The 16,607-nt window shown below is 47.8% G+C and overlaps 1 protein-coding gene across 1 annotated transcript in view; it reads right to left on the bottom strand.

Moving 5' to 3' along the window:
• Nucleotides 1–16,607, bottom strand: part of COPG1 (COPI coat complex subunit gamma 1) — a 569,339-nt gene that overhangs the window by 52,899 nt on the left and 499,833 nt on the right. Inside the window, exon 22 of the mRNA XM_069643344.1 lies at nt 1,701–1,839. Within this exon, the coding sequence (XP_069499445.1) occupies nt 1,701–1,839 (139 nt within the window). The remainder of the gene's footprint in view (nt 1–1,700; nt 1,840–16,607) is intronic.

Genomic DNA, 16,607 nt, shown 5'->3' with positions numbered 1-16,607 from the left:
AGAGGCCCGGTCACAGGCCTTCCACCCTTGCCACTGAAAGCACAGGATAAAAAGCACAGGATAAAAGAGGGCAATACATCTTGCCGGGAACTATCAGCAACCAGGTCCAGCATCGGGTGCCATAGAGCTGCTCAGTGCCTCCCGGCCACCACCAGCAGGCTGCTACCAGGCCGGGAAGTCATGTGCCCCCAGACCCAGGAAGCCGCAGCCACATATGGCTGCAAATGACGTGCGCTTATGACCAGGAGATTGCGGGACACAACCCACTTACTGCGGTATCCGATCCCTGCGGGAATTGGTATGGACCCGCTTCGATAGATCCGCTCGCCACTACAGTCTCCAGACAGGGATACCACAGGCTGAAAGTATGATTTAACACAGGATTTTACCGGGTCGGAATTCCACGCTCAAGCAGCCATTTCTGTTGCTGCTGAGCCACGCCCCCTGGGCTTGGGATACATCTTTACCAGAAGATAGTTTTAGGGTTCAAAGATAGAGCCTTAGTCTTGGAAATTCCTTGCAGGAATTAGTGCGTGCCAGAGAAGAGGACGGTAACTCCACCACTTCCTCTTTGTTCCTATACCTGTTTGTGTTATTAGTGGGAGGACTGCTGTGATGTTAAATGCTTATTAGCCATTGATCTAGGTTCTCTTTGAAAACCATGAATGTGCAAAGCCCCCTGAAAAAGACTTTGTGTGAGGTCCTTAGCTCGAGTTTCAGAGATTTCAGGGATATCAGTCTCAGGTTGGACTCATTTAGGTTTGCATGAGTGAGATCAGGAAAGCCCATAACAATGTCAAGTACCAAGAAAGTAAGTCATGGCATAACAGCAGAAGGTCAGTGTTTACAGTTTGATTAGTAGAACAGTAGTTGGGGACAATCATTGTTTTAAGATGTTGCAGGTGGTTGTTTGACACACGTTAAGCCTTTTTTATGAGGGGGCAGATTAATTTAAAGAATACTGATAATGTGTCCGGGGAATTAGTTTGCAGTGTCGTTACATGGAACCATCTTTGGGGAATGAGTAAGAGGTTTTGTTTGGAAATACAGGGACTGAGCGATCAAAAGATTGCCAATGACAATACCAGCATATGCTACAAATATGTACTTCAAAGCAAAACAAGTGCTGCCAGCATCATGAAATCGAGGAGGGCAGCTATGGTGTGAGTGATAAATACTTGTGTCCAACGATCCCGAAACACTGTCCTTGGCAGCCAAACTACAGTACCAATAATTTGCTTTACAAAAATAACCGAAGGACCTATTGATGTTGACCGTATTCGTACTCTGAGCACCAGCAGGCAAGCACATTAAATTATGTTCTTCAAGAATGTATTAATTAATTTAGAATAATGCATAAACAATAAAAACAATCCAATAATATACATGTCTAAGTCAAACACGTTCACAACAATTTAGTATTCTAAACTACAAGGTAATAAAGAAGAGCAGCAGTCAAAGAGCAAAATGATAGAAAACGAAGGAAACACTAAAAGTAAGAGAATAACTAAAATCAAAAGATAGTAAAATTTCAAGAATGCGACTAATGATTAAGCATTTAGATCATTAAATGCCCCCCAAATCCTCTCATACTTCAAGCATATTAATTTTAAAAGATTTTCAAAGAACAGATTAACATTTACATAATTTGTAAAACAAGCAATTGGGGTTGTATCCAGAAGGAAGGTGTAGTTCATTACCTTCAAGTGTTTTGATGGAAGACAACGTGAACGTTTCTTCTTTTTCAAATTCTTCTCCCACCTCGTCCCAAGCTGCTCCAAAGTTTGGCTTCAAAACTTTCTGAATGTGATCTGCAACAGTCACCTCTACATCTTCAAGCTGCAGGTTATTCAACATAGTTTAACAGAAGTCATTTCAAAGCAACACTAGCAGTCTACAAGAAATCTCAAGACTCACTTTTAGACTAAGTATTGACATTTAGAAACACTGCCCCATGTATTATATTTTATTATTGAGGTTATCTCAATATTTTAAAAGCTCCAAAAGATTAGAACCATAAGCTACTCCCCTTCTGAGAACCAATGTAGTTAACACAAAATGGACAGAAATGTTACAGATAAGTAGTTTGTCACTGTGAATCTACTCCCATAGCAGCGTCAGCATAAGGTGGCAATCTACAGAGACAATAACTGAAATGATTTTTCTGAAACCTCACAGCTGAGCATTATAGTAGGACTGCATTTCCCATTTAAGGAAAAGATAGCAGAGATAAAGAGAGTATACATGGCTTGATCTTGTGAAAAAGGTCTATTTTTTTCAGTTTCACAGATGTTGCAAGAATCATTCCAAGCTGCAGAGATGCTTCAAGGATTTGTATTTTCTTCTTTGTGGGGCCTAGGGCAGTCCCGCCTGTAACCCCTGGTTAATGCTATCGAATGTTATGTAAAATGTTAACTTGTTGTAAGCTGATGATCTAAATACCAGCTATATAAACTCTGTCAGAGACTTCCTAACTATCCTTACTGTTAAGCTCACCTGGCTCCCACAGGAGCGTCGGTCGGACCCGGACAGCTGCGGTCTCCACCCACGTGATGCGTAGTGCAGCGATGACTGACTGGATCTGCCCTCCTAATCTTGTCTGCTTAACCCGTAGAAATATTCTCCTGCAAGTGGAGAGATGGATTTAGCCACTTGTGAATTCAAGTGATGGCACCCCCCACAGTCCTCCCCAACTAATCACCTCCGAAATGCCCTCACAGCAATGTCACCTTATATTCTTGAAAGATGAGCTCTCCATCATGCATGGATTTGCAGGGGCGCGTCGATTCCAGTTACTTCACTGGTTTGAAGGCTTGGGAGAGTTCCGGAGAGTATTGACTCTGAGGTTCCTGGTGAGGACCAGTAAGTATTAAGTTCATAGAGGTCTTGCAGCTGGCTTGTGAAAAGATGCTCTTGTGGCAGCTGGTGGCGCCGAGCAGGTAAGAGTCTGTATTACCCGGCGCTGTCCGGTAAATGTTGCACGAGGAAAACGTGTTGTTATGTCTCTCTTTACAGATGCGGCACATGAAAATATGGAGAGTCACAAAAGGATGCCTCCGGTGGTAAATCAGGTAAGTCTATGGTGGTAAGAATTATATTTGTTGGTTCCCTCGGCTCACCTTGTGGTTTTCTTTTGTCTCCTAGGTGCCGAAGTTCAGCCAAGAAATGATGGAGGCAGCGCCGACCCGAAGGATGCTGTGAAGACTGGCGAGTATGGAGTGGCGCTGCAGCTGGAGGTGCGGCGCGTGCAGAAATGATGTTCTTTACAGGTCCGGAGACAAGATGGATCCAGAATCAGGTGTGGAATAGAAATAAGTTTGTTTTCTAACCTTGTCCCTTTCTTTCCTCTTTGTTTTAGGAGCTGCGGATTCGAGGCGGGCGTGGCAGAAGACTGGATGCAGGCTGCAGGCACGGTGAGTGTTACGCTGCTGGATGCAGAATAATGCGGAGCGTGTGTTGCTGGTCGGGTGTGGTTTAAATAGCCTCAAAAGTAGTCCCAGGTAAGAAGTCCCTAGAACCACACCTGAGTAAAAAATAGTCCCTGTAGCAAAATAGTCCCTTTCAGGCTTCATGTTGGATTGAGTCATTTGCAGCATGGTCTGCCTGAGGTAAGTAATGACTATGAGCCTGGCGCCAGGACGGATTCCTACTATGAGCGGCGCCAGGACTGAACCCAGATAGCCCCTAGCCGGGGCTGCTGAGGTTTTACTAAATGTCTAGATGCCTGCTGCTAGGGCTGATGGGCTTGGTCCGGATGCCTTGGGGTAGGCATCATGACACCTACTCTATCCAAATGTAAAGTGTTCTAATGGTCCTTTGGGATAGTGCCTTGCAGTTACACTGTTTTGGCTTGGCTGACTTCTTTCCCACTCACCGACCCTCCCAGGTCCAACTTGGGTCCTTCCTCTCCTCTATCTCTATCTCTGGTGTGCCCCAAGGGTCTAACTCTCTCCCTGGCTGTTCAACAATTACCTGGCACTTCTTGCCCACTGCATTGCCGCTCCCTGCCCCAACTTTTAGTGCATTGCAGATGACAACTCATTTTCAGGTTCCCTTCTGCCACCTCCTCTCCTTCTCTTATCTCGGTCTTTCTGCTATCCATGAGTGGTGTGCTGCCAATGATCTCTGCCTTAATGCCAGTAAAACCTAGATTCTCCTCATCGGCACACCTGCTCCCTCCTTTCCTGTCACTCTCTGATCGGATTCTCTTGGCCCTCTTCCTGCTCCCACCTGTAAGGCTAAAAACCTTGGGGTCATCTTTGACTCCACACTCTCCTTCTCTCCTCACATCTCTGATATCTCCAAGAAGTCACACTAGCAGCTGCATCTCCTCAGAGGTATTTTTCCTTCCCTCTCCTTCCCCCAGAAGCTCCCTGTCTCCAGAGCCCTGGTCCTCTCTAAACTGGACTACTGCACAGCCTCTTTCTAAATCTGCCTGCCTCTACTCTCCGCCCTCTGCAACTCATCCAACACAGGACTGCAAGACTGGTCCTTGGTCTCAAGCCCAAGGATCGAATCTCTTCAGGACTGAAATCTCTGCACTGGCTCCCAGTGGCGGAGAGGATTATGTTCAAAACTCTCTGCATTGTCCACACTTTGCCCCCTCGCACATCCCCTGCACTTGGGCGATCTCAATGTCACCTGGCCTAGTAAGATCGTTATAAATGGCATATCATATCCTCCCTCCAATCTCCCGGCCCAAAGATGGAGGATGGTCAGATAGCACAGCAAGTAGAGTGCTCGCTTTGACATCGGTGTAGAGCCTGCCGATGCATGTACGAATCCCGACAGGGCCAAACTCAGCCTTCTATCCTTCCTGCCTCCACCCTTTGATGCTACTCTCCTTTTTATCCCCCTCCTACACCATTCTACTTTCTCCTTCACACGTCTACCCAAGCACACCCCTTTCGCCCAGTACCATCTGCTTCACAATCACTCAAACTAATTCCTCTAAACACTTGCCACACGAATACGCACACTCAACTGCAGTACCACTTCTACTACCTAGCTAATATTTCACCTGCTTCACAATCCGCCTCCAGTATGCCACTCCTGCTTCCCTCCTGCTGGTTTCTTGGTTGTCCTCCACCTCAAATTCTGACCACCCACACCTCCTGCCTCCTGTACCCATCTCATATTCAATTGCCTGGTCTATCCCATGCCAATCTGGCCAGGACTTCCACATCCTAAATGTTTGTTCCCAATGAAAAGTCATAAGAGGGGGATAAAGCTCCACCCATTGTCTCCATGCAGGTCTGCCAGTTATTGAAAATGGCGGCCCTGGAGGGCCAATGTTTCTGTTCATGTTCCGGAACGTGTTTCCAGAGGGTTGCCCAGTTAGTTTGTTGGGGAAGGTGGATACCTCTCCTTTTGTCCCTGGTGGTCTAGGAGACTTTTGGTTGGTTGCGCAAGCTCCTCTCCCAAGCTATGGAGCTCTGCGGCATTGCCGCACAGGGTCGCAATGATGCTCTCTTTGTCGCGGCTCCTGGTTGCAAGAGGGTTGCATGTGTAGTCATTGTTTCTACGGGGCGGTGTGCTCATTCTAGAGGCTAATCACAATTCCACGTCAGCGCAGTTTTTCTCCCCTTCTGATACCAGTGGGGATGTTTCTACAAGAAATGAAGACTGGCGAGCAACTTGCAGAGATATAGCATGCGTTTGCAGTGGTCTGCATACAAAAAATGCGGCACTAGGTGGGGGAGGATTGGGACCTTCTCTGCTGCCACCCTCCATCCTAGGGGTAAGACTGGCTGTGGGTTTCTCCTGTAGATATAGGAAAGGGAAGCCTGATTATTGTCTATGGCCCTCCAGGCAATTCTACAATATGATCAGGGAAATTGGGCCAACTAGACTAGAGATGACAGCTGACTATTATTCATATCATAATAGTTTTCTGTTTATTGTACAAATGCATATGTCATAAAAATATATACAATGTTTATATTCATTAGTCGGCTCCACAGACCAACCGCAATACATCCCTTCCAAAACAGTTCATTCACAACTCATTCATACAATCATCATGTTTACAAAGAAATAGAAAAAAGTGATGTTCTGTTTAGATCACAATAATAGGTCAGACAGTTGTAAATTAAACACTCAATTGTTTTACAATGTGCCCCTCTGTTGGTATTCAGGGGGTTTAGAAAACCATTGTCAACATGTGTCGGTTGAGTTCTCTTAACGAGGATGAGACAGTCCCCTCGTGTCGTGACTTAATATTCAACCTTCTTCAGGACAGGAGAGCAAACGCCAATTCCGCGTTGCCTCTTGGTAGAAAACCAAAAGTGGGGGGTGTATGTGGCAAGAGAGCCTTTGGTCTAAAAAAGAAAAGAAGTGAATAAAGTTGTCATCTCTGTGTTTACTCAAAAATCTATTTACTTGATATCCAGCTACAGCTCTCTTAGTTTACTGTATGTCACCTGCTCACCTCCTCTGAATCTTTCAGGGGCTGGCGAACTGGTGGGGTGGAATAAATCCCGTCGTGAATGCTCCCAGCAGTGGCGCTTCACGTGATGGAGGCCCTATAATGAGGAAGGACATATGACAATGCATTACTTACCGTAAAAGCATTTGATGGTTGTATCTGCTTAGATTCACATGCTGTGCATAGATCCGACATCCAGTGGTCACTGCGGAGTATTGCATTTTGTTTTTCGTAGTCGAAAAGGGACGTCGACAAGGCGTGTCTGAAATATTATCCCTATAGTGACGTGCGTTGTACCCACAATCCCTCACGCGTCGAGGTCCCTCTGTTTGTATTTTTCTGCCCTGAGGGAGCCTTCTAGACGTGAGTGAGTACAGAAAAGAGAGATATAAAAAGGAAGCCTATGTTCCTTCCATCCGAGCGGGGAGGAAGGGTGGGCACATGTGAATCTAAGCAGATACAACCATCAGAAATGCTTTTACGGTAAGTAATGCATTGTCTTCTGATGTTTGTTAATCTGCTTAGAATCACATGCTGTGCATAGACTAGCGAGCAGTACCCAGAGTTGGCGGTGGGTTATGAGAAGGAACAGTAGAGAAAAGATGTCTTAATACTGCCTGTCCCACCTGGGAGTCAGATCTCGAGTGTGCATCTAGACAGTAGTGTTTTGTAAAGGTGTGCTCAGAACTCCAGGTAGCCGCTTTGCAGATGGACTCAAGGGGAACATTTGCAATGAAGGCTATGGACGCCCCGTGCCTCGAGTAGAGTGTGCTCTTGGCTTAAAGGGCAGTTCTCTCTTAGCGTATAGCAGAGAGTGATGCATTGAACAATCCATCTAGAAATAGTGGACTTTGAAACTGCATCCCCTTCTCTTCCTGCTGCCACCGAGACGAAGAACTGATTAGTCTTCCTCAGTGGTCTGGTTCTTTCCATGTAGAACATGACCGCTCTGCGCACATCTAGTGTGTGCAGAGTTTTTTCTCCCAAGTTGGAAGGATTTTGAAAGAACGTTGGCAGTTCTATAGACTGGTTTACGTAGAATTTCGAGATGAATTTCGGAGCAAACCTTGGGTGCGTGCGTAGAACCACCTTATCTCTGTGAACTGTAACGAAGGGGTCTAGAACAGAAAGAGCCTGTAGTTCACTTACTCTCCTGATGGAGGTGATAGCTATTAGAAAAGCAGTCTTAAGAGTGAGGTGTTTAAGAGATGCTTTGTGCATGGGTTCGAATGGTGAGCCCATGAGTCTGGTAAGTACCACGTTAAGGTCCCATCTGGGAGCTGGGTCAGCTATCGGGGGGTGTATTCTCTTTACTCCCTCCATGAAGGCCTTTATAACAGGGATCTTCCACCACGACACTTTGAGTTGGGAAGTGGTGTATGCAGAAAGTGCCGCTAGGTGGACTTTAATGGAATTGAACACTAGACCTGAATCCAATAAGTGGGTCAGGTATAGAACAATATGTGTGGGAGAGCAGTCAATCGGGTTGATGCTTTTTCCTCTGCACCAGATGAGAAATCTCTTCCACTTGCTAGAATAGCAGTGGCGAGTGTTAGGTTTTCTGGCTTCCCTGAGGATGTCCATGCATCTCTGCGGGAGCTGTAGATGTCGGAATTCTATGATCTCAGGAGCCAAGCTGCTAAATTCATGTTCTGGGGGCAAGGATGCAGAGTCCTGCCCTTGTCTTGTGACAGCATGTTGTACGGGCAGGGGAGTTTCACTGGGGGAGATAGAGACATCTCCATCAAGTGAGCAAACCATGGCTGTCGGGCCCACATTGGGGCCACCAGTATCATGGTCACTTGTTCCTGGTGCATCTTGTGCACCACCTTGTTGAGAAGGGGAGTTGGGGGAAAAGCATAAACAAATTTCCCTGACCATTGCATCGACAGACCGTTCCCCTTGGATTGTTTCTGGGGGTACCTGGAGGCGTAACTTTGGCATTGTGAGTTCTCCAGGGTTGCGAACAGGTCTATTTCTGGGAATCCCCATTGTGTGAAGACGTCGAAGACAATGTCTTCGTGCAGTCGCCATTCATACTCTTCGGGCAGGGGGAAATCTCTGCTGAGTTTGTCTGCCAGTAGATTGAGTTCCCCTGGTACATGTTGTGACAGTAGGAACATGTTTTGTTTGGGAGCCCACTTCCATATATTTTGGGCCAGTTTGGACAGTCCTGGAGAGTGGGTGCCCCCCTGCTTGTTGATGTAGTACATGGCTGTGATGCTGTCTGTAAGGACCAACACAGTCTTGCCTTGTAGGTGTTCCTGGAAGGCTTTTAGCACCTTGAACACAGCTAGTAGCTCCAGTAGATTTATGTGTTTGGATGCTGCGTTCGGAGTCCACACTCCGTGAGCAGTCTGATGGGATAGGTGAGCCCCCCATCCTGTGAGGGATGCGTCTGTGGTTAGAGTGGCTTCCGCCGCGGGTGTGGCAAAGGGTTTCCCTCTTTCCAGGTTTTCCTTTGTCCACCACCGTAGCGAGAGAACCAAGGCCTGCGAGACCACCACTAGATCGTCCCATAGTCCGCTGGCCTGACACCACTGGCTGTTGAGCCACTCTTGCATAGGGCGCATGCGCAGGCACGCGTGAGGTACCAAATAAATGCACAACGCCATCATGCCTAGCAAGCGCATTGCTTGCACCTCTCGACCGGTTACATATTGAGGGATATGAAACAGCATGTTTTGGACCCTCTCGTTGGAGGGGAAGACGAGGCCGTCCTTTGTTTGAATTAGAGCCCCTAGGAATTGTTTGATTTGGCTGGGGTCTAGGCTGGACTTCTTTTCGTTGATGGAGAAGCCTAATTGGAACAAAAGGTCTACCGTCTTTTGGGTATTGGAGAAGCATGTTTCGTAAGAATCGCCTGTTATGAGCTAGTCGTCGAGGTAAGGGTAAACTGGGATGGACAACCTGCGCAGGTGGGCCGCTGCCACTGCCAGTACCTTAGTGAATACCCTTGGTGCCGATGCTATGCTGAAGGGTAGCACTCTGAACTGGTAGTGTTTGCCCTCTATCATGAACCTGAGGTATCTTCTGTGCGCTGGCAACATTAAAATATGAAAGTATGCATCTTTCATGTCGCATCAGTTGGTGTTGTTGGGGGCTTGGGAGCCTCTGGGGTGGACCCCCGACCTCTCCCTTTGCCACGGCGCTGGCCTCTTTGGCTGTACTGCCCACTATTGGTCTGGTAATTGGTGGCAGGGTACTGTTGCTGCTGATTCTGCTGTTGGCGTTGGCCACGAAAAAAGCATTTGTTGCCATAGCTGCGTCTGGTAGTGGGCTTAGAGATCTGGTCAAGAGTTTTGATAGTATCGAACTCTTTTTTAGCCATCTCCAGAGCCTCATCCACCGCTTTTCCGAAGAGGTTTGAGTCTTCAACAGGTTTATTTATTAAAGACGCCTGTGTCTCCGGTTTGAACCCTGAGTTGCGCAGCCATACATGGCGTTTTAGGAGTATTCCCTGAACCAGGGAACGTCCCGCTGTCTCTGCAGCATCCAGAGAGTTCTTTACAATACTCTGGTTGACCTGGGTTCCTTCGCCAATAGTTGATAGCAGGCGTGTACGTAGTGGTTCCGGCGCTTCTTCGGCGTCTTTGCGCAGTTTGGCCCACTGCGCGTCCGCGTAGCTAGCTAGCAAAGAATTGTTGTTCGCAATTCTTGCCGAAAAGGCAGCCGAGGATGTGACTCTCTTTGCAAGGGCATATAACCTCTTGCCCTCCTTGTCAGGTGGTGCCTCGCTGGTGGACAGCGGCACCCCTGCCCTCTTCCTTGTATTAGTGACTACAAGGGAATCCGGAATGGAATGTCCCCTGATGTACAGCGGGTCTGAGGGTGAAGGAGTGAAAAGTTTTTCAATTCTTGGATTAACTCCTCTGATTAGTGCGGGTGTGGATAGCGAAGGGATGATTCTTCTCTTCACTGAAGCGAGGAGGGGAATGGTCTGGCTGACCGGGGGTTTCTCCTTAATTACTCTTTCCACAAAGTCTATTTCAGGAGAGATCTCCCCAGTGTCCAGTTCGAAATGTGCTGCTGCTCTGCGCAACAGGGCATTGAACGTGGGCTGATCGTCAATGGGAGACGTGTTTCTAACAGGTGAATTGTCAGGAGGTTTTAGGTTCAGGACATCAGTGTCCGAATATACTGATGGGGATTGCCAGGGATGAGAAGGTCCTTCTTCTGGATTTTCTCCGAAGCTTCTCCTACCATGTCTGGGCTGTCTTCCAGACCTTCCTCCTGGTTCTGTCCCTCTTCATCATCCACAAATTCATCCTCCTCTTCCAAGTATTGTTCCTCACCAGTGAGGTCATACACATTATGGAAATCTGAGGCTGTGTCCTGCTGGGGATTGAATAGTCTCGGATATTTGGCCCTGGGGTCCTCCTGAGGCCCTTCTCTTGTTCTCTTGGGAGTGGGAGGGTTCTGGGTCTTCATAAACCTCTCCATTCTCTCCATACAGAGATGGAGCCTTTCCATGGTTTCATGGGGTACCCCTGAGCGGTCTAGCGGGGGAAAATTAGTGTCATCTAGCTGAAAACGGCTCGACCTCTCCCATAACGTCGAGGAAAGTGCCCCGTCGCCTTCCGAAAAGCCTTCCAGTGTGCTGGGGGTCCCCCCGACTGAAGGGGGTAGTCCCTGTCTTTCTTCGGGCTTTTTCGGCGTGTCTTTCGACCTTTGCGTAGCGCTCGACGTGTCTTTCGGCGTACGCTACAACGATCCTCGCCAAGCTCTCTGCGACTCGTTTGTCAGCGGAGGGCTGTGGTTTCGCCCTTATTTGCCGAAAGCCCAGTCGCTGGTCGCGGCTGCGGTTGCGAGAGGGGCTTTGAACCTGAACGGTCCGAGGAGGCCGTCGGTGGAACCTGCGTCTCCTTGGGCGTTGATGCTTTCTTCGTCTTCGACGAAGAAGAGCCATGGGTTGTGTGCTTATGTGTGGTATCGTGTGCGTCAGTGTCGCCGGGGTGTTCATCCCCATAAGCAGGGCGTGAGCCGAGCCCGTCGGGGCCGGGGACAGACGACGAAGAGCGCAAGCGCTCTTTAGAGGGGTCTACAACTTCCGTAGCGGAGGTCGTGTTATCACATTCCTCGTCACTGTTGGTGGTAGCAGCGGCGGGTGAAGGATCGGCCTTCGACATAGCGTGGGCCGCCCACCTCTTGACCCTACGGTCTTTTAGAGTCTTTGGCTTAAGAAGACGACAAGTCGTGCAACCATCCTCTTTGTGATCGAGGGGCAAGCAGCGGTTACACCGTGAATGCTTGTCCTTCCAAGTAAACTTGCCCTTGCAACGCGGGCAAAACCTAAAGGGTGTCCTCTCCATAGCCGAGGCAATAAATCGTGATAACGACCCCAAGGGAAAGGAAGGGGAAAAGGAAAGGCATTCTCAGAAAAGAACCAGAGATGTCTCACGACCCCACTCTCCCCACTGTATTTGGCCTGTGAGGCCAGGCCACGTGTTCGGCAACGCCGAAGGATCTCCTCCGCTCGTCCCCTCCGTCGAAGATCTTGCTCGGCGGAGACAGCTTCACAACTGCGTCGAGGGAGGGATCGATGTGTTATATATTAAATAGGAAAACGACCAAAGGTCGAGGAGATGAAATCTGCAATGTCTCTCGAGGAGCTTCGCGTAAAGGCGACCAGTAGCTGGGCGGAAAAAAACAATCTGAGGGACCTCGACGCGTGAGGGATTGTGAGTACAACGCACGTCACTATAGGGATAGTATTTCAGTCACGCCTTGTTGACGTCCCTTTTCGACTACGAAAAACAAAATGCAATACTCCGCAGTGACCACTGGATGTCAGACCTATGCACAGCATGTGATTCTAAGCAGATTAACAAACATCAGAAATATTTTTATAAAGAACTAAACAATGGGGGCCCAGTAAGGTAATTCACAAATAATGGGTTGGTACTCACTGTTGTTTTAAAGGAAGAAAATAATGTTTTTGTCTTTCTTAATTTCCTCTTGTGGCCCAGTTAAATAACAGGGCGAGTTAATTCATGCGGGCAGCCGCGTATTTAAAAACGCCTGCAGAGGAGAAAACAAAGCATGTATAACATGCATTAGCTGCTGTAATTCCATGGTACAACAACCTAACCCTATTTAGCAGTAAAAGGTACATTAATATTTAGAGTGCAAAGATCGCTTACTTGTGTCAACCGTGCGATTCATCACGATTGTAACTCGCTGGAAAAGAAATGCCAGTGGAGGAGTTTCGCACAATTTATGGCCGTGGACCGGAATAGCCTGGTCTGGGCCGAGGGGCTGCCTGTATAAACACAGAACGGCGTGTTAAGTGTCTGATCTTGTAGACATTGTGCTGTCAAGACATGGTGCACCTCAATGCCGCTTTTTGTCAAAGATGTGTCATTACCTTATTTTGGCCGCAGATAAAAGCCCGGGACCCTGCTGCATGGAAAGTCGAACAGTGACTGCTTACGTTCCTTTCATCTACTAGAGTTGTGTGGAAACTGAGCCGACATGCGTTTAGACCTCTGGGAGCAGCCGCTCAGAATTGTGGGATTGGTAGTCCACAATGCCCCTGCGGGTGATTTCAGCCTCTTACATATTTACATGTAGAGGGAATTGATTATTGGATTGGATGGAAATCCTTCCGGTGCTTTTAAAATGGAACTGCAAATGAACTAGCTCGGAATATCTCAAGATTAAAGGCACACACAGCGACGTGCATGACTGGGTTTATTTACCTTGTCATGGAATTCTGGGCTTAGTAGTCCAACAGCCGCGCCAAGAGCATCTGATACATGCATGCGAGTCGCCCCACGATAGTGGGTGGCGCACTCCCATAATTGCTTCTTGGTAGGTGGGTGGCGAGTAAGTCCAGCCACCCCAGGTAAGCAAAATTCTATGGGTACAGGTGCACGTCACAGGTCGGGATGCCACATACACATCCCTCGCAATTGAGGGAGACTTACATGTGCAATGTATTGTGGGCAAGGTGGTACTAGGCCACATAGACTTAGTTACTGTTTAGTACGTTCCATTCTACCGAAATATTTAACCCATGTTGTACTGTATCTAAGGAATAAATCCATTTCTGTTCGAGACGGTGTAGAGCCATTGCCATATCACTGCCTCTTGTTTTTGGGTTTAAAGTTTGTAAAACAAACCACTTCATTTCTGTATCTTTGTGATTGTACCTCTTGAAGTGGTCGACCAAGGGTTTGTCAGGGGTGTGATTTCTGATACATGACCGGTGTTCTCCGATGCAGACCTTAACTGCTCTGACGGTTTTCCCTACATATAGCAGGTAGCATGGACACGATATCACATAGATTGCATTCTTAGTGCAGCAGTTGGTGTGATTTTTCATCACCTATGTCTTGTCCCCGTATTGGAAGCTGTGTTTGGTCTCGGTAAGGGGACAGACACTGCAATTGCCACATTTATAATGGCCATTGATGGGGGGGGGGGGGGGAGTCCCCATTTGTTCATAATGGTGGCGTCTCTGGGTTTCTCGCGATACGTATGGACCAATTTTTGTCGTAGGTTGCAGTTACGTTTGAATGCAAACATTGGTTTTTGTGATAATGTACCGGGATTTTTTTACCAAATCCCAGTTTTGATTAATTAAGGGTTTCTCCTTACACTTACCACTGTCTGTGAAAAGGGGTTCCCAACAGGACAAGGACGGGACCTTGTCCCATACCTCCACCCTTTCCAGGAATATCTTCCACTAGTCTTGTTTGCTACCTGACTGATTTCCACACACTGGAAGGAATTCTATTGACCCTTGAATCTCCCTGAGACGCATATCAAAAAGCAGAAACTCTGTGCCGATTAATAACTCTCATCTAGGCATCAGTATAATCAGCATCTGAACCTCATGGTCAAATGCCCATAGAGTCAGATTGCACTTAGGATATATGTCCCCAGGGACACTAACAATTTGTACAGAGTCTATGGGACGTAGCTCTTCCAAAGTGACATCGGTAATCACAGCCAACTTCCTACTCCTGGAGTCTAGGAGAGCTTTAGCCAGGAGACCTTGAATCTGGAGGAGAAGATGGAACTTCTCATCTATTTCCCTTGTGGTACAAATAGCTCAGGCTCCCAGCTCTGGTCCCTCCTCTTCCTCTAGAAGGCTTATCACCCCTTCGTAGTTTATCATTAGTTTTAACCCCTTGTGGGGTATCTTGTTGCTCAGCCTGCTGCAGGCTATCTGGCCTCTCAGGCCAGCTGGGTTTCGTAATGCGTTCACCCCCTCTTGGGGTATTTTGATGCCTCACCGCTCTCCTCCGACTCCTCACCGACAGCCACATACCGGGTTCTCTGCTGTGTTGATAGTCAGGGGAGGCAGCCTCTTCATTTGGTAGGACCATGATCCCAACTTTATGGTCAAATCGCCCATTTTGGTTCCTCCTGCCTGCAACCGACAGGACTTTGGCGTCTCTCCTGCTGGACGCGGGTGCACCAAGTCGGTGGCGGCTCTCTAGCCTCCTCAGGCACTTTGCCTTCCTGGACTCGGCAGCAATCCGCAGGCCTCCGATTTCCTTTGCCTACCATGCCAGCATGGCCCTGCACCAGACTCCTCCTGGAAGAGAATGTCCTTGCCTCTGTGCTGCAGCCCAGGCTTGTCTCACTCTCAGGACGCCTCTTCTCCTTTTTGCCCAGCGGTCATAGGTCTTTTATGTTCTTCCCCGAAATTAGAGGAAAGGCTCCATTGGTTCTGCTTCTTATGCAAAGATGTTATCAAGGCCGGGTCAGAAACCAAACCATCTACCTTTAAAGGGCCTTGGAACTACTGCTCAATTCCCATATAGCCAACAAACACTTATTGTTAAAATGGATGCTGGCTGAAGGCTCGATCCCGATTGAGGGAAGCCAGAACTGCCTACAGAGGAAGGTCTGAGTCCAGAGGAGGGTGACCTGGGTGAATCGGTGAAAGTGAACCAAATATTTGTTTATAAAGACATTAGGAGCTCCTGAGTGTTATACCTTTCCAATAAACACCCTTGGATTGTACTCCTGAAACAAAAGTATACCCACTGCATTGTAAGATGCAGTGTGCAGTGTTACAGTTACAAAAAAAGGGTAAAATAACAAAAAGGGAAACAAAGAAAGCTGCCACGATCTCCCCATTGCCCAACTTCTGTAATATGGCCGGCAGATTGCGCCCTCCACTCTGCCATGACACACTGTAGAGCGGCAAGGGCCTTTTGTTAGAGATTTGAGTGTGTTTGACCAAATTGTTTTTGTTCGCAGCAAACTGACCGCAATATCTCTGGTCGGGGCCCAATTTAAATGCACATGCATTTTTTATGTTGTCCCCAGTCTCCAATTTTAAGCAGGCAGGGGAAATATCAAACATGGGGAGCGGGAGACACCCCTGCAACCCCTGCTCTCCAAGGTTGCTATTTTGCAAAATATGCAAGCAAATTCCCCCGAAGGCCAAATCACCCATGCAAAAAACGATCAAATTGGTCATTAGGTCAAATAGGCGAATACCTTTTTGGAGAATGATGGCTAGCTGGCTCTCAACTAGGGCCTGTAACAGATCCTTCATGCCGTATGAGGGGGAAGGAACCAACGTTCCGAAGAACGAGGTCTGCGGCGATTATTGGGGTTTCCAATATTTCTTTGTCTGAGGAAGAGGTATTTCCTAAGTGTCGAATGTGGTTCTAGTTTCAGTACTTCTTAACCTGCTTCTGCTGGCATCGGCTTGCTTTAGCCGACAAGTCTCCTCCACACTATTCAAGCACCCTTTATTCACCCAGTATAGTCAGGGACGTCATTTCACCAAAATGCCAGGGGTAGCGTAAATGACATCACATGAACTTGACCACTAGTGGAGAAGGTAGCAAGTGTGTATTTCTTCACTTGAGAGGAAAGGCAAATGGTTGGAGGGAAATTGTGAAGACATGGCGACAACTTGGATGATGATGCTCGTGTGAGTTACGATTTTGGAAAAACAGCGACTGCCACTGTTTTGATCACTTTGGAATGGTCTGGAATCTATGCCGATCCCAGACAAAGGGCACACTGAAGAGCCATATGAACACTGCAGAATTACAGGAAAGTCTGTGCAGCCCCGAGCATGGAGTTGGAGGGCTAGATGAGAGAATATGTTGCAGAAAGCCCTGGGAAAGGACTGGAGGAGTAGTTTGCCATGCTACCTGGGGCGGCGCCGTCAGATGTTTGAAGCCTAGCAACGGCCTGCGCCCTC

The sequence above is a fragment of the Ambystoma mexicanum genome, chromosome 2p (genome assembly GCF_040938575.1).
Source record: "Ambystoma mexicanum isolate Mex_15411 chromosome 2p, UKY_AmexF1_1, whole genome shotgun sequence".
Classification (NCBI taxonomy): domain Eukaryota; kingdom Metazoa; phylum Chordata; class Amphibia; order Caudata; family Ambystomatidae; genus Ambystoma; species Ambystoma mexicanum.
This window is presented reverse-complemented; position numbering and strand designations above follow the sequence as displayed.